Raw genomic sequence first — 20,176 nt, 5'->3', positions numbered from 1 at the left:
GGAGACGGTGTGGGGAGGCCTGAACCGGCCGCCCCGCCTGGTCCTGGTTGAAAGCGCGTTTAGAAACAGGTGCGTAATTTTAGCAATAAGACTTTCACCTGTTCCAAAGAGATACTTCATTTTAAATAAAATGCAGTTACCTCCTTTGGAAGATCTACTACTCTTATTTAGTTAGCTAATGACAGTCTAGGGAGGAAAGCTGTCACTAATTCTGGTAATACTAACAATACACTAATTCTACCACTATCAGTATTTAAAGGGTGTCTACAAAGAAGATGGAGACTCCCTTTACAAGGAGTTACATGGAGAAGAGGAGGGGTAATGAGCACAAGTTACTCCTGGAATGAATCTAATTGGACTCAAGAGGAAATTTTCACATTGAGAATTATCAACCATTGGAATAATCTCCCTGGGGAAGCAGTGGATTCCCCCATGCTGGACACTTAAAAGGCTTAGCTGGACAGGGTGCTGGGACATCTAGTTGAGGTCATGCTTTGCCAAGAAAGGTTGGAGTAGATGATCCTTGAGGTACCTTCCAACCTGGTCTTCTGTGATTTCTATGATTGATGAGGTGCTAATTTAATCAGCTGAGAAAAGGGAGACAAAAAGCTGTGTACAAGAAAGATTAAATTCTTTTGTAGAAAACTCACTTCCTGTGGACAATTTTCTGCACGATCTACTGTTTGGCAACAACCCCGGCTAACTCGGAGAATCACATTTGTACCCGAAACTCTTCTCCACACGCTGCAGTTCCTGATACCACATTTCATGTTGCCCAGGAAGACCCTTTCACCAGCACCGAGCGACAGGGCCCTTGGCAGGAGCAGATGTGTGCAAACTGTCACAGAAATTTGCACATGAAGCTGTTACGGGTCATAAGCACTGCCTTTGCTTGAAGCGGGTTTTGTTCATGTAGTCTAGTTAAAGGCAATGCCTGCATACACAGTTGCAAAGCTCCAATTAACCCCAGTATGCAAACATGGACTGGTTTTCAAATGCGTTCAAACTCCCCTTGACTTCAAGCAGATGCAAGCATGCAGGTAATTGCTTCCTTGACAGGAACAAAATTCTATAGAAGCTTGACTCTGAGCATATGCAAATCAAACACATCCAATTCATCCTCCAACTGGTCATTAATCTTCAAAAACATAAAACTCAATTTAATTTTTGTAATTCCGCATTGAGATAGGTTAAGAATTTCTATATTTCTCGTAGGTGCACATAAGACATAAGAACATATGCACACTTTGCCTGGTTTTATTATAATATATATACAAATATAGTTGCTCTAAGGTTGCTCATCCATTACTTGAAATAACAGTTTCACAGTCACAGAATTGATACGTTTGACTTACTGAAGAAAAAAATTTATTCACTCTTAAAAAATAGTCCAAATAAATTGAACATTTAAAAGATTTTTTTTTTTTTAATGTGTTCTAGGTATCTACAAAGGTCAGTATACTGGGCTGAGGGCATCATAAAGCCTCTGTGCAGCCAGTTCCACCATTTCACGGAGGGATTCATCATCTTCACTTCCTGGCTCACAGTCAACTGTCTGGGAACAAAAAAAATAGAAGTAAGTTAGAACAACCAGCACTTCATATTCCTTTTCAGCATGTGAACAATGCAGTGCTCATCAGGGGAAAGGAAAAAATAGTCATGCAAATGGAAAAGAAAGTTAATCAAGACCAGCACTGTATGTTCTTAAATGGTCTGCCAACATGTAGAAGAGTTCAGAGAAGACTTACGGAAGTCATTCTGAGGAACAAGAAGCTTAATCTCAAGTTTTATGTTTGATTAATAACATGTTTCAATGCATGTAAAATGCATTAAATTCTGTACATTACATTTAATTCAAAATCGAATAAAACCACACAAGGTTCAGTCCTTGGAGTTTTCATTTTATCTATGAATTCACTGGCATTGCATTAGGTTAATATTGTAAAACACATGCATTCATCACAGAGGTACAGGCACCTGTACTGAGGGAGCCTCCACACTGATATTCCCACACCCATAAGATAACATCTGCATCAGTATAAAACCCTGAAGAGATTCATTTATCACTAAAGCAAGTGTTCCTAGAGAAACATGCCCACCCCAAACATGCAGGTTCACCAGCATTCAACCTGATAATCCCCTGACTGCTCTATCTCAAAGGGCAGTGTTCGCGTAGTAATACTGTTCTTGATCCTATGGACTTTTAGGCTCTAAGACTGCACCTTCTCTCATTCAGTATTAATTTGCTGCTCTTCTGAACAAGCAACAACTTTCAACCATAAAGGTTTGTGAAAAGAAAAAAAAGGGGGGGCATTTGAAACAGCAAACATGTATTTAATGTTATCTGACAATGCTGTTTGTTAGAAACATGAACTCTAAGAACACTGTGTTAAGACTTAATGTGAAAAAAGTAAATCCACAAGTCCCACCATATAGTAAGATCTATACTAAACAGTTTTGCATTTTAAGGCCATTAAAGTTTTATAAGAAGATACATATGTACATAAAGAAGGACAGAACTTTCTTGTAAAACCTGGTTCACAAGGGCACAAGCTTGCCACTGCCAACACAGTATGTAAAGTAAGTATTACAACCATATATACACACGGTAGCAGTTGAGTTGTCATTAGGGCTTCTGTCAGTGCACAAGTCTTAACAATAATGACATATATCAATATAATATTACTTGAAAATGAAGCCTAACTTCTTGACTGAGCATTATGTATTTTTTTCCAGCCTTGTTACCTTTTTCTCTACTGCAAGAGCTCTTTTCATCAGTCCTATGTTTCTGTCCTATGTATACATTGAAATGTAGCCTATGTTTATTAAAAAACTGAAAAAAGATGTCATAGCAATCATGGTGTGTTAACCACAAGACTGTAATTCACTATCTTCTTGAGATAATTAATATTCATTTGGTTTGTTTCACTAGGTAAGAATTTGGGCTGGGATCAACCTTCTGGGTTTGTAGAATACTTGAAACATTTGTTATGGTCCCTCAGGACAGCATCTGGGAGCTACTCCAGATTGGAATGGATTACTATAATGGAGAGTGGTAATACATTATGTATTTTCAGTATGTTATTAATAATGACAAAGTCGACACATTAAAATGCTTAAGGACACAAAAGACATGGTTTGAACCATTCTTTACAATTCCACATTGTTCAAGTAACTAGGTGTGTCAGCTTCTTAAAGCAGCCTTCTGACATGCATGACATTCAATTCTGAACCTAGCTAGTAAATTAATAAAATCCTTCTTCTTGTGAATATTTCAGGCTTTCAGTTTAGCTACAAAAGGATCAAGATGACCAAAACCCCAATTATTACCATCGCTCCTACTCCGATTATTCAGTTATTCAGATCAGAGCCTACGTTTTACAAGCATTTACGAAAGAAATTGTGGGCTAAACCAGTTTCTCCTCTACAATCTTCCTTTATTCATTTTTATACAAGCAGAGAGCTGCTGACAAATACTGGGGTTTCTTCCAAATTTACAGCCTTTGTTACATAAACATTTCTAGCATTTTTTTTCAACGAAGAAAACTCTGTAGAAAATGCTTCTGTTAAATCAGTGAGCTCAGCTCCCAGGCTGGATCAGTATTTCTCTCAGAGAGGCAGGGTACTGATACACTGATGAGAATGTCAGTGAAAGTAATGGGAAGTGAACAGGCTTAAGCTGTTTTGATACCAAATACAAAATAATTTCCTTAGCAATGGGAATGTTCTGGCGTGAAGTTCTAGGCAGATCTGTATACTAGACGGGAGACTCGCCTCTGCTAAACACAGCACACACAAAGGGGAGTGCTTTGCTGTACATACCCGAGTGTCCAGTGAAATGTTTGCAGTCTTGCCATCAACTGTGATGCACAGGACAGAGCCATCTTTTGAACTCACACAGTCTTCTCCAAACATATCCCTAAAACAAAGACCTATGCGTGTAAGACGTGGCCAAACAGCAAACTTGTAGTTTTCTTTCTGTTAACCTCAGGGTTCCAAAGGCATTTTGTCAGCAGAGAATCTCCTCTCAGCACCTATTATTTAACCCACTTAAATATAACCAACAAATAGGTATCTAAATTTTTATGAGAGTGGTTGTCACCTAACAGTAACTATTTTACCAAAATAAATCTTGTCATAAATGAAGGGAAAGATTGCTTTGATTTCAAAAGAGGCAGGATTTCTACGTAAATACAGAATGTACATCAGAGTGACACTAAAAAGGTATTTCCACAACCATAGCGTTTTGGGAGACAACACAAAAATCTGATTCTGGAAGAAAGTCCTATGTTCAAAATGTTAATGACGCTGAGATCTTTCTGCTGTACCTCTTTCTTTACTTAATTCCTGGTCTCACAGAAACTAGACTGAAGTAAATTTGCTAAAAGCATTTTAAAATAACTGTATCTTTAAACTGCATTATACTAAAATTACTATATTTACATGATTAACAGTGATCATTTTCCTTTAGAAAAATATGCCGACTTACTGAAGCATGATCTCCATTCTCTTCCTATACACATCCATGTCTACTTTCTTTGAAATTTTATGTACTGCAGCTGAAAAGAAAAAGTCATTTTACTTTCACAGACATTTGCTGGGAGCAAAAATTGGCTAACTGGTACTCCCTGGCTCCTAACTGACTTTCATGAAGAAACAATGTAAACGCTACATAAGAGATATTTAAACAATTTACAAAGAAAATGTATTTAAAAAAAGATGGAAGAGTCAAGGAAATCCATCATTTTCAAATATATGCTCCCTGTACTTATCACATTTTAAAACAGAAAACTTTGCAAGTCTAATTCTCACTTTTTAATTCTCCTTCTTATTGTTATGCTCATTTCTTCTCACATTTCCTTTACCTAAAAGTGAAAATAATCTACTTTTCATTATTTGGTTATAATCTCTCAATTTTCTTTTATTATAAAGAAATACCACATCACGGAGGCTAGGAGCATGCAGAGAATACATAAAGTGAAACTGGACAGCAAATGTGAATAGTAGTAATAAGCATAGACATTCCTGGAATATGTTTCAGCATAGAGAGGTTCAAATAAAAATAATGATACTGTATCTAGACTTGGTTTTGAAATCAAGAGGTAGTTTAAATCAAGTAATTTTCTTTGGAACATAATTAAGTAAGTATTTGATCATTAAAGGAGTCAGAGGTCTCTAGGAAGAGCTAATTGTGAAAATCACTGCCTTTTTCTCTGATGGATAAGGCTTTTGATAAACACACATTTTCCACAGTCAGGTACCAGTTGCCATGTAAATTTAGGTTTCAACAAATTAACATCTTACAAATAACGAAGACCAAGTGGCAGTTTCGGTTTTAAGTAGCAAATCGTACTCCCTGAAAAGTTTCACAAGGAAGGGAAGTACAATACGGGGATCGCAATCTATTGCAAAGCATTATATCCCTCTAAGCTTGAAATAAAAAAATTAAGAAGCAATGCCTCAGTTAAATATGCATCCACCAAACTTAGTACCTTTCTGTATTTTGGGATTTGACTGCACTTCCAGTATTACTGTTGTCACAGTGTCTGCATACATATCATTAGCAGGATTTGCCACCCACTGGAACAGAAAAAAATAAGTAATAATTTGAGATCATTCTTCGGGCTGAGTAAATAATGCAACATAAAACCAATGTAACATTCGTTGTGTTCTCCTGTTTGCTTTTCTCTGAATTCTAGCTTCAAATGACTGTCATACATTTTACACCAAGTTATTAACTACTTTTAACTTGGTGTATTTCAGTAACTTCCTGTGAAAAAGTCAAGCTGTTGAATGTTTCTGAACACATTTATGAAATAGTTATTAATTACAACTGCTGGAAGGGGGGAGGAAACACCATTTGCCATTATTTCCAGTTCCAATTTGCCACATAAAAAATGGGCACTGAATCTGCCATTACACTCCTGAGTCGTGGCAAAAAAGAAACTAGCAGTGGCTAAGTGAAACAACATGCATCAATACAGGACCATTGCCCAAGGGGAACTTTGTTCCAACGTTCATTCTACTTGGCACCCAACAGAAAGCTACGTAAAACACTGAATTCTGTGGAGCATTTATACGATGATGCTCTACTGCAGAAACTGGAGAACAAAGTACTTCTTTCTCTCTCACCAATGCCCACCTCAAGGACTACCATGCCTGGCTCCTGGATCACAGTAATGTTTTTGAAAACCTTCAGGGCTGGTTTTTGTTGGATTTCTATTTCTTCTACATCACCTAAAAAGTGACAACAAACGGTTAGCAGGAATTAAATCATATGGAAAGCAACAGTAACTTTATCTGCATAAAATCCGAGGTTATTTAAGAATTAAGAAGTTGTCTGTTATTATCACAACTGCTCAGAGCAGCCCACAAAATGGAAGTGCATACTCTCTTCCCTCACCTGACAATATTATTTGCTTTGCTCTGGATTGTTCAGGATGTTTTAGGATATAATACCGGCCAATTTACTTGTTCTGAGTTCTCACATTTGACCAGCTTAGCACAGTGATGTGTGCACACCAATGAAAAACAGAATGAACAAGAAATTCAGTGCTGCATTTGCAGAATTAACCAGCTCCTCTTAAACCCTTGAAGGATAACCCATTGCTTAGGTAAGCATAGATCTTAAAACAAAGGCATTTGTGTGCCATGTAGCACTCGGGTTACGAGACCTGAACATCAGCTGAATACAGGTTTTTCTCTTCACCTGTGATATGAATTAGATTCTGACACTAGAGAAGAAAAATAAATCCTGAGCTTCAAATCTGGGAAGGGATCCTGCGAAGTCTGTGTGCTTTTAATGAACTAGGCCAGGAGCTGCCCCGACCTTTCAGAAAGCTAGACAGCAGCACCAGGCATCACATCGGTGGCAGGTTTAAATGGCTTCTGACTCAGAAAAAGCCAACAAGGTTAGATTGTTGCCTCTTGGGGAGGGACAGAAGAGGCTATCAAAAAGGAGGACAGAGCTCTTGTTTTTGTTAACAGGGTGGCATTACCCTTTCAATTTTGAGGCTGCAGGTAAAAGAGCAATTAAATTTTACATCGGAATGGCTATAGAACTCACTCTGTGAGCTGACAGGAGACACAAAAATTGCCTGAGGCTCTATACTGCTACATGCTCATGATTTTGTAATACAGCTACAACAGAATCCCCCCAAAGGGATGTGTCATACTTACGAACCGCATCGGTCAGAAGCTGCATAATCTAATGAAAGTTGTAAAATACAAAATAAACTGTGGCACTTCAGTTACTGGCAATGAAATTTCCACTGAGAAGACCTCTGAAGACTGGAAGTTGTTTTAAAAGTTGACCACTATAAATCACAACCATGTCTTTCCAAATACATACCAGTAAGTTTTTGTAGCTGATAATAAAGTAGATTAAAAGGGCCTGTGTATGGAATGGCTTGTGTCTGCGTTACTGTGCTCATCGCCAAGTCTGTGTAATCTGAAAGAATTAAAAAGTATCTATTAAAAATTATCCCTCTGAATTTTTCCTAAAAAATAAAATTGCCACTATAGATCAGTAGTGGCATCAAGACATTTAAGACAGAGGGTTGAAAAGGACAATTGTAGTGAGGAGGGTGGAGTGTCTAATGTAAGGTAAATAATGTATCTGTGGTTAAGAAATCAGTGAGAGCTTGTAATTTTATCATACCCATTAAAGGCAAACAATGAACTAAGACAGCACAATTGCTTTCCCCCAAGCTCTTCTGACTTTAGATTTAATTATCCTTCTCTTTTGAGAACAGATCAGTTTCTTTAGTAATAAACAGCACAGGAGCAATACAGAAACATTTTTACTGTACTGTAGCTTTTTACACCAAAAACTAGTGACATTTGAGAAGCTGGCTGGCGTTTTTTCTGCATATTTATGCAGAGGAAGAAGTTATAAATAGCCAGAAGGGAAACGGAACGTTGCTTTTTTTCTTTTACAGTAAGAAAAGGTTCTAAACTTCACTGGACAACGAACTGAGTGCCCATCTCACTAGGACAGTTCAGAACTTTAGGCAAAACTAAACCAAAATAAAATCAAGATGTTCACTAACTGCTTATCAAACACAAAATTACAGTAAACCCCCAGTATTGTATGTGTTTCAATGACAAAAGAGTATACACTAAGTTTCAGTTACTTACTGGAGAGGTCACATGGAGAAAGGATGTGATAGTTAAAATTTCTCTTAACTAGGATTCCAGAAATTCTCTGTCCTTGCTCTGGTTTCTTATCTGCTAAAGATCCCATCACCTGGAAGGAAAAAAACCCACAATTGTGCAACAAGGCAAACTGAAGTATTCACAGCTTAAAGGTAACCATGGAGACGAAACACAGTTTTCTCAGGAAAATCAAACATAATATAAAATTAACTCTGAAAATGAAAGAAAGTCGTTGAAATCAACAAACATTCAGGGATTAACACAAGAAAAGGTTAGAAGAGTGAAGAGCCAAAAAAAAAAAAAAAAAAAATCCCCAAGTCAAACCCTACCAAAAAACCCCCTCAAGCCTCAAATACAACACTAAATGCAAAACACATACTTTATGTTCCTGGAAAACATACGCAATCTGAAATTTGGAATAATAAGTGTGTTTTTTATCCCAGACGAAAACACCGTTGTACAGATTAAGAAACTATTGATTTTATACCTTGGCAAGTTTTTCTCCTCTGAAGTTTAATGTCACAGCTTCAGTATTCCTAGGATTATGAACTTCTATGTGAACTTCGTCATTATCCTCATACTCCCGGATCAATGCTGCTTTCAATCTGGCCATTTCATTCTGCTCACCATGAACTAAAATCTATAGGAAAGAGTTTTCCTTTTAGCAGATGTTATCTGTCCAAGCAGACATGTTTAGTAAACAAATTATCCCAAAATTGCCATCCCATACCTCATCTTTATAAAAATGTCAATGTACAAAATATTAGCTCAGTTACGTTACATAGTTCTATGTACCCTCAATGTTGCTGCATTATCCAAAGGCCTAGATGTAACAAGCCTTAGTAGGAAAATACATGCAAACAAGCAGAAGGCACTACAGAGATTCCATTTAACTTTTCCTTCACACTGTTATATTATGAAAGCAAAGTATTAACTTAAGTCAAAACCAGAAGTTAAGTCAGCTTTACGTTTTTGTGTCTGCATGTAGATAGCTATAAACAAAATAAACATGCAATTCAGAGAAGATGCTTCACAGTTCACAATTTTCTTTGCCAAGTTAAATCATCTTTCATAATTTGTTTTCCTTCTTATCTGTGCTTGCACACTGCTTCTCCTCCTGTCTCAGTAAATTTCATATCCTAGTCCCCATTTTTATATTCTGGTCTTTCACACCTCCTGCTTCCTGTGATTTGCTCATGCTTTTCCCCTCAATTGCTGCCTTTGTCTTTTGCTACCTGCTGCATACCTTCAATCAATATTTTCTTGTTTATCCAGGGGCAAATTCCACAACTTGATGTTGTTCTATACTGTATCTTATTTGTGCAAAACACTGCTGAAACATGTTATGGACCATACCACTTTCTTCAAAGTCATCCTCAGATAATCCCCCATGCACACAGTCAAAAGCAAGTTCATCTTTACTTTGTTAAGGTAACATGATGAAAAATGGTTAAAATCTCCACCTTTTATTAGTCAAGGCATAGGGATGCTGGCTACAGGATGCCTTGAAGATGATGACTTGACTTCACACCTTGATGACACAAGGCTGTGAACTGGTTTGATGAATCCCACTCTGGAGAAATGGGCAGCATGTATACTAACCACATGTGGAGGTTTCAGGGCCCGGATAAATTCACTGGTTTGTTGATAATCTGTGTGAGCAGAGAAAGAAATGTAGTCCACAGACATCTTCAGTGGGAGTTTTTGCCCTGACATAGTTGTGATCTCTTCAGGTTCAGACATGATGTGCTAGAAGACAAGAGCACTTTAAATAAGACACCATGTAACTAATGCTTTACGTTTCCAAACCAAATGAAATAATACTGGCAGTCAGGTTACATGTGAATAATTTCTCTCAAATTTCACAAAACAAACACTGAAAATAAGCATGCACGATGCAAATCATTTCATCTTTTGCATCCTCAGATGGGAACTCCTCAGATCCTGCAAATCTTGGAGGTCCTTCTTCTAGGTCCTTCTTCTTCCAGATATGTTTCTCAAATTTACATTAAAATTGTAGTAAGTGTGTGACTTCTATCTCTAAAGGCAGAACTAGATGCTCTTATGCTCTCAGTTGCTGGAATTTGGAAGGATTTAATTCTCTACAATTGGACAGTAGCACAACATGCGCAAGGCAGTCTGATCTCTGACACAAAAGTAGCGTTAGATTTAATATCTATTCCTCCAGAATTAGGATTAGGGCTCCCCTCTCAAAACGTTAAGGGTGGTCTAAAGTTGGAGAAAAGTATCAATCATTCTTTCTCATGACAAGGTAACTGCTCACTAGAAATTGACATATGCCAATTTTCTGTACTTTTCATTAGCATTAGCTAAAAGCAACTAGTTTTACCTATGTAATTATGTGTACCTGACAACAATCTTCTCAGTAAATTCAAATAAAGACACTTGCCATTGGCAAATTCTTTTTAAACGTAACATGAATACCACTTCATATTAAGCTGTGATTTATTAGCAACTCACCTTAGCAAGTGTTCCTTCAACACAGTACCCTGCTATAATTACTCCATTTCTCTTATCTGTGCACCAGCTCTCAAACAACTCTCTGGATAAGCCACTCTGCATCATACCTGGGGATGCCATCACAACGCTTGGGCCAATATCATCAAAATGATCCATACTCTAAATGGACAAACAGCAAGAATATCAGTTACCATAACTTAGTCACATGAAGGACAGCCTAGCTGCACCCTTGAACAAGGTACAAGTAGAGCCCTACATTCACTAATTATACCCCATCCTCATAAACAGTGCCCTTTGCAGGAGAATTCCTCCTGTTGATGCCCATAAGGAGCAAACTGTAAGCACAGGGATCTACTGTGGAAGAAAAGCTGGGGCATAAGCTCCCCTCAACAAGCCCTCTAAACACTGGGATAGCAGATAACTTGGCTATAAACCTGTACCTAATCAACCTATTGGGATAGTCAACATGCAAACCGTTCAGCAACTACTGTGAGGGTGGTGAGGCACTGGAACAGGTTGCTCAAAGAAGTGGCAAAAGCTCCATCCCTGGCGGTGTTCAAGGCCAGACTGGACAGAGCCTTGCGCAACTTGGTCTAGTGTGAGGCATCCCTGCGCACGGCAGGGGGGTTGGAGCTAGGGTCCTTTCCAACCCAAACCATTCCATGATTCTATGAACTTTTCTGTCACCCTTCCTCTTTTGTAAGACAACCTTAACTCAAGCTTACCTTCAGATTACTAATATGCTTGAAAACAAACGGATTGTTGATGTTAATTTGCTTGCGGATCTTGTCATTCATGGCATTGACGTATGTCTGATAAACTGCCATACATTTCTTTGCCAAGGAAGAGGCATAGTATATAGGGATATCATGGAGTTCTGGGTGATTCTGCCAGTATTCATCTAAAAAAACCAACAACAAATAAGTCCACCCAACTAAAAAACCCACACAGCCCTGCCCACAGCATTATCTATGAAGTACATGCTTCTCAAAAATGTTAATGCTTCTTGTGAAACAGCTTTAGCAGTGCAGTTTCTCATTTTTATTACAGAAAGTCACAATCATAAGCTTTTTCTCACCTGCTCTACTTAAGAAGAAAAAGCAATCACCAACTAAAAATGTATACACCTAGTACAAACAGGCAAACAAACAAGAAAAAGATGAATTTCAGATATTTTTGGCAGGTCAAATTCCAATCAGTTACCAACATCAGCTACAAGGTATAAAGCATGCACAATATTACACAGCAGTAAATCTACATTTACAACAGTGCAAGTTTCACCACACCACTGCAATAAAGCTAAACTGTCTCTGTCAAATATTAATTATACATCTAACATCTAGGGACATCTGTGCACAGATATATTGGTGAGACTTCACTGTATCAAAGTTGTGTAAAACAAATCCAGGGAGTTCAAGGCATGAAGGGATCACCCAGTTATCAAGCCTGGCTTCCTATACATCAACAACAGTTAGATTTTACAAGCTAAACTGAAACAAAAAAAGGAAAAAAGCCTCCACTAACCACAACTTATTTTATCATAGATGACAGTAGCCATGACCTTTACTTAACACAAAGAAGAGATCTGAATGCATCTGTGCAAACATAACTTAATTGTTTTCCCCCTTAGATGTAATTCTGATAGTCTAAAACATATTTATACTGCGTAAGTGAGGAACAATCATCCAAAGATAAAGGTACACTCTTTTGGCTGTATCTGTGTATTTAAAATGATATGGCTTTAACCTGACATTTCTGATATGCAGCCAAAGATTTTCAGAACATGTCAGAGAGGCTCACTGCCTTAATAAACTCAAGTGAAAGGTGGCCACAGCCAATAAAAGATAACCAATACCAGGTCTTAACGTGACATTAAAGGACTGGACATCATCGCAATTTTCTATACTATACCACAGTATTTAATTTTTTGTTATACACTTACAGAAAGAATCAAAAACCATGGAATCCTGTGGGCTCAACTGTGTAGGCACAAGAGATGCAACTGCATTTTCTAACTAATTAAGCATCCGATTGAATGTCTGGCTTTACTAGAGGTATTTTCAAGCTTATCTTTAGAAACTCAACTTCAATATCTACACACAGCAAGGAGAGGCAAACAAACCACAAGCTGATGGCTACACAAGATTTAACATGTTCTGGTTCTGTCTCCTCTATAAAATAAAAAACCCTCAGTCAATGATTAGTAACTAATCCCACAACACTGAATACTCTCCTGTGCCTAGATGCAAATTGCTTAGTGACATTTGAGTAGACTAGTAGCACATTTTGAAAACAAACTAGCTTCTAATATTGAGCTAAAATGAAATGGAAAGTGAGAAGAATGTCATGTTTCTTCGGTAACACTTTAGATTCAATACCCCTAAAAATAAATGTTTTAATTTTGAGATAATTATCTTTTGGTCTTACCAGCATTTGCACAAGCAAAAAGAGACTGAAAAAGCACATAATGTATTACAAAATCAGTGTGCTAAAAGGAAGCAAAGAAGCCTGGAAATAATTTATTTAAAAACTGTTTTACCTGAAGTACCTTGTCACGACTACTTACATATTTTATGTGAAGTGGCTTGTTATGATCATGTATAATCACCCCTTCCCTCCCATTTTGCTCTTCTTAACAAAGCCTAACTTGCTTTCCCATTACCATTAGTACTTAAGTGTCTGTACGTTCTCAACTTTTCCTATAGACTTCTCCAAATAGCTTTGTGAATTAAAGAGCAAAGATGGTGAAACTTTGGAACAGAGCACACCTTTTTTTAGCAGTACAGTTTAAATAGGACAGTTGCTGTGATTGCTTACTTTTCAATCTGCAATATTAGGCCCTATTTGCTGAAATCCTGGTTCAACAAGATTCAAGGCAAGCACATAATACCCTTTCCAGGTAAGGAAATGGTATGCCATTACCCTTTTCTTTCTAGGCTTCCATCCGGCCTCATAAAGCGGCACTGCCTTGGTTGGTTTATTGGATTTCTGGCACTTGGACAAACATGCATTATGCCTTCACGGGTAATTAACACACTGGAAAATGACTAAAGAGTTGTTTAAACATTCTCATTTAACTCTTATGCCTTTTATTAAGAGAAGCTGGGAAGGTACATACCTAAAATTAAAAGTAGTTCTTGAGCTCTACCCAGGGCAAACACAGGAATAAGACCTCTACCTCCTCTGTTGACAATGTCGTGAACAGTGTTACAGAATCTTGCCTCTCGCTCTTCCCTTTTTTCATGAATGTGAGTACCATACGTGGATTCCTGTGTATACAGAAATTAAATGTCAAAAATACTGATACAGAGACTGATCCCCAATCTCCTTTGAATCCAACAAGAAAATACAGAAGAACATACTGGTGTTAACATGATGGGGAGGGGAGGGGAGGGAGAAGAGTGAGGTGAAGAGAAAAATCGAAACCACTCCCAAATTCCCATAACCACCTCCACCAAGTTAAATAACCAAAATTTGCCCTCTCCCAAACCCTTTGCAGCAGGTTGGAAAGACAGATCCTGTTAGGAAAACAAACAAACAATTAAAGCTATTAATTTTGATGCTTCTTGTAAGAGGTTTCAAATTTAATGTACATACTTTCCTAGATGGCAATGCTGCCACTGCTTTGATGAAGGGGTTATCACATTAATATGGTTCACTAGTGGTACATGTGCCACAGTTCAGAAACATCTGGCCTAAAATATAGGAATTACACAAAGTACAAGATTTTGATGTGACTTAAAATGAAATTACCAGTTACAGAAAGGAATTAGAAAGGACACAATAAACAAAATCAGGGTTAGGATCTACTAAAGACATCAAGCTAAATTGGGGCTTGTACAATACACCTAGCAAACACAAGTCGAAACCTAATACATCTCCCATCTTCAAAAGGTTTGTATAAGGGCTTAAGGAACTTCATCAGAAAAATTATAAAATAAAGATTAGACTTTTTAGTACGGTGAAAAGAAATGTTAGTGTTCTGAACACCCAAGCACTTGGATATTTAATGCAAGTCATGAACTACCACTAAATCTCCATGGTCACTCATTTCATTTTAGCTTTAATTAAGTAATATCCCTATACATATTTCATTATTAATATAAAGAGATAATTCTGTAAAACTTACAATTATAAGAATATCAGGTTTAATATTGGGAATCTCAGCTGCCATCAGATGTCTGTCTTCCTGTCTTGAGAAATCACCTGTATATAAAAGCTATTAGAGACAAAGAGAAGCAGTTACTCTGATTACAGATTCTACCAGATCAGCAGTCTTCAAAAAGCTGTTCTATAGGAGTGATATTTTTTAAGCAAAGATGGTTTTAAGGAATTATCATAAAAAGGTCAGATGTACTTTAACTAAAGACTCTTCTGATGTGGACAGTGCTTACAATATTAAGTCAATAGCACTACAATACAAATATTTTAGCCACAGTAAGTAAAACATTTTGTATTTTAAGCAGTAGAATAATTCCAACAGAACTAGGTAAACAATTATTAAGATTTTATTTATTGTTTGAGGTATAAAGATGCCATTTCCAGCCTTTTGCATACATGCACTGACCATTAAGAAGTAAAAATTGACGTAAGAAAGTACAGCAGGTCCTAAGTAAAAGTAAGGAATAGATAAAACTGCATCTATATCTCAGAATGCAAATGTAGTGAATAATACAATAAAATTACTTATTAAGAGTTCTTCTTAGATTTTCTTATACTAAAAATAGCCCAACCTGTAATCTAGCAGAATTTCTACATGGAATGATCACGATCCCCATTACACCAAGCAGTAACTTGTAACTGTTAGTAATTTTTAATGGATTCTTAACTGCAGGCTGGAATGCAGCTCTCTGTGCCCAAAAGGATGGCTTCAGAGCTAAACATTTTTTATTCAGCCATCATTCCCCTGATGAAAACGTGAATAATAAAACATATAGTCAGCAACAGCAGATAAAAAATGGTCTATAGGTAACCTGCTATCAGGGAATTAAAGAAAATAATGGAATTCTATTTCTATATTTTTTTTTAAACTTCTGAAATTCTCAATCATTATAAACCATGAACCAAGTCCCACTAGACACAAGCCTCAGCACCACCATCTCTCTTGCCTCTTTAAGGTTGTATGAAACTTTTCTTGGACAGTGATAATCCTACTGAACTCCAACTCATGAGAATAGTTTCAAGCATCTGTTTTTCGCACAGTGCTGCCTGTGATTACATGACGACTTATTTAATCTCTCTGTGCTTAAAAATTAATAATAATCCTGTTTCTTTATGTACTTGAGCGTAGGAGTGTTATGAGAAAAATATAACTCACATACTTTGACAAATGCCATTTAAGCACTCAAGGCAGGCACATGGTAAATCAGAATTACAAAACCAAACATCTGCTCATAGATTTTACTAAAATGCAGCCCCCATAAGGCTTCCTCAGCTATCAGCTGCCTCTGAGTGGAGCAACAAGGAAAACGGTATGTTTACTGGTTCCAAATTTGAGTCCTAAGTCACTCCCATAAAATCCAAACATCCTACCCAGTTCAATACACGTCTCACTTGCTAGTTCTAATCAATGAGAAAACACATGCTCTAAGTCAAGGGCTCCCACCCTGCCTTGAGTTCAAGTCTATTTGACAGCTCCAGCCATAGAAGGAGAGCTTAAAAGACAATAACAAATAATTAACAACTACATTAGGATTCAGGTTTGATTTCAACTTTGTAATAAAAAGAAAATACCTTCACACCCGCTATTTCAATCATAAACATGGCTGCTCCCAGGACGTGGCCTGCGTGGTAACACCAGAATTTGATTCCTGCCACCTCTTTCACTTCATGGAAGTTGATGGTCTCAATCTTGTCCATGCTTTCTTCAAGGTCTGTTTCTGTATATAGCATGTCATCCGCTGATATATTACTGGATATAAGTGAAATGGCTAAATATCAGCTCATCTTACCACCTTAGGTCATGTAACAGGAAAAATACTTCCTGGGTATTTCCCCACTGACAGCAAGACTTCCCTTCAGTAATGCTATGTCCTCTATGTCAGAAATCAAGTCCAGGTACTCTAATGTAGTTCACCTAAATGGAGTTGAAACATCTTTCTTTTGAAAGGTCATGCTAGAGTAGCCTTTGCAGTTCAGGATCTGCTCTGTATTTGTCATATTCCCTACCTTGAACACAGATCTGCCATTTGTTAACTTGTAAGAGTCTTAAAAAACCAAACTAAACCACACTTCTCCCATTGGCCCAAAACAAACAAGTTAAAAGAGGACTGCTTATCAGGCTTCTGACCCAAGCTAGAATTTGCTGAGTTGAGATATGCTCAGGACCACTGCATTCACACAGAAAAGATGTGTCAAGGCATCTAACAGAAGGGGGAAAAAAAAAAGAAAAGACAAAAAAAAAAAAAAAAAAAAAAAGAGAAACCCAAAATAACAACTACTTCTATGAAGCTTAAGGAAAAATAAACATTAAAAAGCATGAGAGCAATAGTGTCTTCAGAGGGACCAATGTGGGGGGAAAAGGAAACTATTAAAGGTCCAAACACGGCAAATGAGAAGAGTAAGAAGAAAGGAGGAAAAATGTTAATTTTTTTTCTTTTATTGATAGGCAACTATTTGAGGTAGTAAAACGATTCATTCATTCTAACCTAGTTATTATGTTCTACTTGCAGCAACATCCAGGTTCATCCAGCCACCTCTGGTGGCTTCATCTTCAGTTTCCTGTTGGATATACAGCTGAAATAATTCCCGAGTTAAGAGACGACCCACAGCTCAGCTTACCTGACTTTGACATAGTCTGAGAGAAGCCATCTGTAAATAGCTTTTGTGGCATGAGTCATAAATGTCCTTCCTTTAAAACTTGTCTTCTGTAAAAACCATGGTAAAGCCCCACAGTGATCTAAATGGAAACTTAAAATAGACACACAAATCCAATTAATACATTAACATCACACAGCACTAATATGTATCATACAATTCACTACTTCACATGGCATCACGAAAATCCAGAAGCAGAATTCTCAACCCTGGTGTTAAGCATCGTGGTCTACATTCTGTACATTAGTGACTAGACATGCAGACAGGAAGACCTAAGTGTAATACAGGAAATTCTCCATTAATGGCAAAGGTTTTACCCAAATAATTTCAGAATTAACTTTTTTGTAATCTACACATAAATTTAGAGGGAGAAAACCAAGAGGAACCAGGAACACTACAAATGTCAGATACAAGAAAACTAAGAAACGTGATTTTAAGTTTGCATGTTGGACACTACAGACTAAAACTCTAATTACTAAAACCAAATTATTTGGCCACACTTCTAGTTTGACCTACCTTAAGGAAGTACTTTTGAAATATAAAGTCGAACAAGCATATACCACAAGAGCTCAGAATATTATAGAGAGACCCAGTGATGACTGGCTAAATTATTTAGAAATGCTCTCGTCTCTCAGCCACTAAGCAATATTTAAACCACATTCAAAGCCTATTTAAGTCTCCAAGAACCTTCTTCACTCAAAGCCAATGGAGCAAAAACCACAACCAATACTTTTCAGTCTTTACGTAGAAAAGCAGTCTTTACATAGAAAGTAAAGACTTCTCAGCAGTCTTTACGTAGAAAACTTCTAGAAGCTGTCACAACGGTGTTAAAGCAGGCCAGATTATAAAAACCAGACATCACAGTGAGCTCAGAGGAGAGTTCTAACGTCAAGAACTAAACATCCTTAATTATAAAAAAGTTGGAAGCTAAAATTTTGCCATGCCATTACCACCTACATAACACCTGTTTTCAGCCTCTCAGGGAACACAGCTCCGACCACAACCTCAGTTATTTGATCTTTCAGGTGCAACTTACTGACTAATTAGGAGGAGATCAATCTCAGCAGGATCTATCAAATCAATGTAAGGAAGAGCATCCATTCCTTCCAGTCCAGGATGGATTCCACAATCAAGCTGAAAAATGAAAGAAAGTTAAAGCTTCTAACGGGAACATGTAAGAAATCCTCTTCCAGTGTGGTCTAAAATACAGCACTAGTGACTTTAGCATCATGCAAAAAGTATTTGTTCCTTAAACACTGCTTTTAGCACCAGACTTCACATCTTGGGCTTCTGCCTAAATGATTCATCTCCACTGGGAAACTGAAAACTTTTCAAAAGATCCCAGTCTCTGATTATAATCTAGCACCTATGCAAGGCTTCATTCACACTTCAGCAACACCTGAATACAGGTAATAATAATCAGCATGTGCAAGTTATTTCAGCCACCATCTGAGAAGACAGCTGGAAATTGGAAAGAGAACAGCTATGTTTATATGTGACTATTTACACATAACTGTTGGTAAACATCAGCCTCAGGTTCCACTGAAACCTACTATGTGTGCATTTTTTGTGGTGGTTTTTTTTTCACAATGAGAGCAATCAGCCATTGGAATAATCTCCCCAGGGAAGTGGTGGACTTCCCAATATTGGGGACTTTAAAGACTCTGGTGGACAGGGTGCTGGGTCATGCTTTGCCTAGAAAGGTTGGACCAGATGATCCCTGAAGTCCCTTTCAACCTGGTATTCTGTGATTTAGAATCTACACTACAGACACACACCTGCTGTTTGGGGATATGGAGTTTTTTTAAGGACAGCCTCTGTAATGCCTCCTGTCACATATGTTATAGTGTTCCAGAAAGCTGTAAAACCTGTCTCTTTTAGCACAGTGACTGACTTCAGTGTGGTGGCTGAATTTAATCAGTAACAACTTTCTGTGATCTGAAGTACCGTAATGAGAGGGCACACAAATACATTCATACAATAATTACCATTATTTTTCTTCCTTTAAACTCCAGAATAATGCATGACCTTCCCACTTCCTGGCCAGCACCTCTGCAAAAGGATATCAAAGTCATCAAAACTAAACCAACCCACACCATATGGATGCAACTGTATACTGGATGCTTTTAGTGGGATTATTTTTCTGCATAGAAATAACGACCTTTTAAGCTCAAACAAAGGAACTGGACAGTTATACTTATCTCAATGGAAATGAGACACTATGTAATGCAAAAAAATAAAAAGAATGGTTGGGGAAATTATTTTGGTCTCTTCTGGCTTTTATTGCATGCCTGCGCACTCGAGTCTCAAAGTATTGAGATGTGTAACGAATGGGAAGCTTACTTAACAAATTATGTTTGGGTGAATAAGCTTTAAGTAGCATCTTCAAGTCGTCCGGCAGACAAGCCATGGTGCTGTTGGAAACACCTGCAAATTGCATTGGCATCCTTACCAGAGAAAACCAACGCAAAGTACTACAAGACCCACAGTGCTATTGAAGTGCAAAGGCAGAACAGAAATGTTTTGCTCAGACGACACTCCAGCAGTGCACAGGGAAAGGCCACGATCTTTCCAGCCGAGCATGACGGCTCTCCCCGGGCGGCAGGCAGCCTGCTCGCTGCAGAAGCAGGGAAGGAAAGAGGGAGGCAGGCCGGGGTTTCAACGCCTCGAACACCGTTTCTCCCGGGCCGCGCAGGCCACGCTCCCGCCCCACCGGTCACGA

At 37.8% G+C, this 20,176-nt stretch overlaps 1 protein-coding gene across 1 annotated transcript; it reads right to left on the bottom strand.

The window, feature by feature from the left end:
* Nucleotides 1-1,355: 1,355 nt before the first annotated feature.
* Nucleotides 1,356-19,529, bottom strand: CPSF3 (cleavage and polyadenylation specific factor 3, 73kDa). The gene is made up of 17 exons (XM_010021846.1): nt 19,443-19,529; nt 18,491-18,588; nt 17,419-17,547; nt 16,372-16,549; nt 14,768-14,857; nt 13,757-13,907; nt 11,364-11,539; nt 10,639-10,797; nt 9,760-9,906; nt 8,645-8,797; nt 8,140-8,248; nt 7,352-7,450; nt 6,143-6,237; nt 5,493-5,580; nt 4,490-4,559; nt 3,823-3,919; nt 1,356-1,555 (listed from the first exon to the last, which is right to left on the bottom strand). The coding sequence occupies exons 1-17, from the start codon at nt 19,527-19,529 to the stop codon at nt 1,454-1,456; spliced, it is 2,028 nt and encodes a 675-aa protein (XP_010020148.1). The 3' UTR covers nt 1,356-1,453.
* Nucleotides 19,530-20,176: the final 647 nt, after the last annotated feature.

The sequence above is a fragment of the Nestor notabilis genome, unplaced genomic scaffold (assembly GCF_000696875.1).
Source record: "Nestor notabilis isolate BGI_N333 unplaced genomic scaffold, ASM69687v1 scaffold12179, whole genome shotgun sequence".
Lineage (NCBI taxonomy): Eukaryota > Metazoa > Chordata > Aves > Psittaciformes > Psittacidae > Nestor > Nestor notabilis.
This window is presented reverse-complemented; position numbering and strand designations above follow the sequence as displayed.

What these genes read in the sequence shown, in the direction of transcription:
- CPSF3 (XM_010021846.1), bottom strand. Translation starts at nt 19,529, where the DNA reads ATGACTTTGATATCCTTTTGCAGAGGTGCTGGCCAGGAAGTGGGAAGG. An exon ending in AACCTGATATTCTTATAATT is followed by an intron (nt 13,908 to 14,767) that starts GTAAGTTTTACA and finishes CTGTATACACAG; the next exon opens with GAATCCACGTATGGTACTCA. An exon ending in CAGGCATGGTAGTCCTTGAG is followed by an intron (nt 5,581 to 6,142) that starts GTGGGCATTGGT and finishes TTTCTGTTCCAG; the next exon opens with TGGGTGGCAAATCCTGCTAA.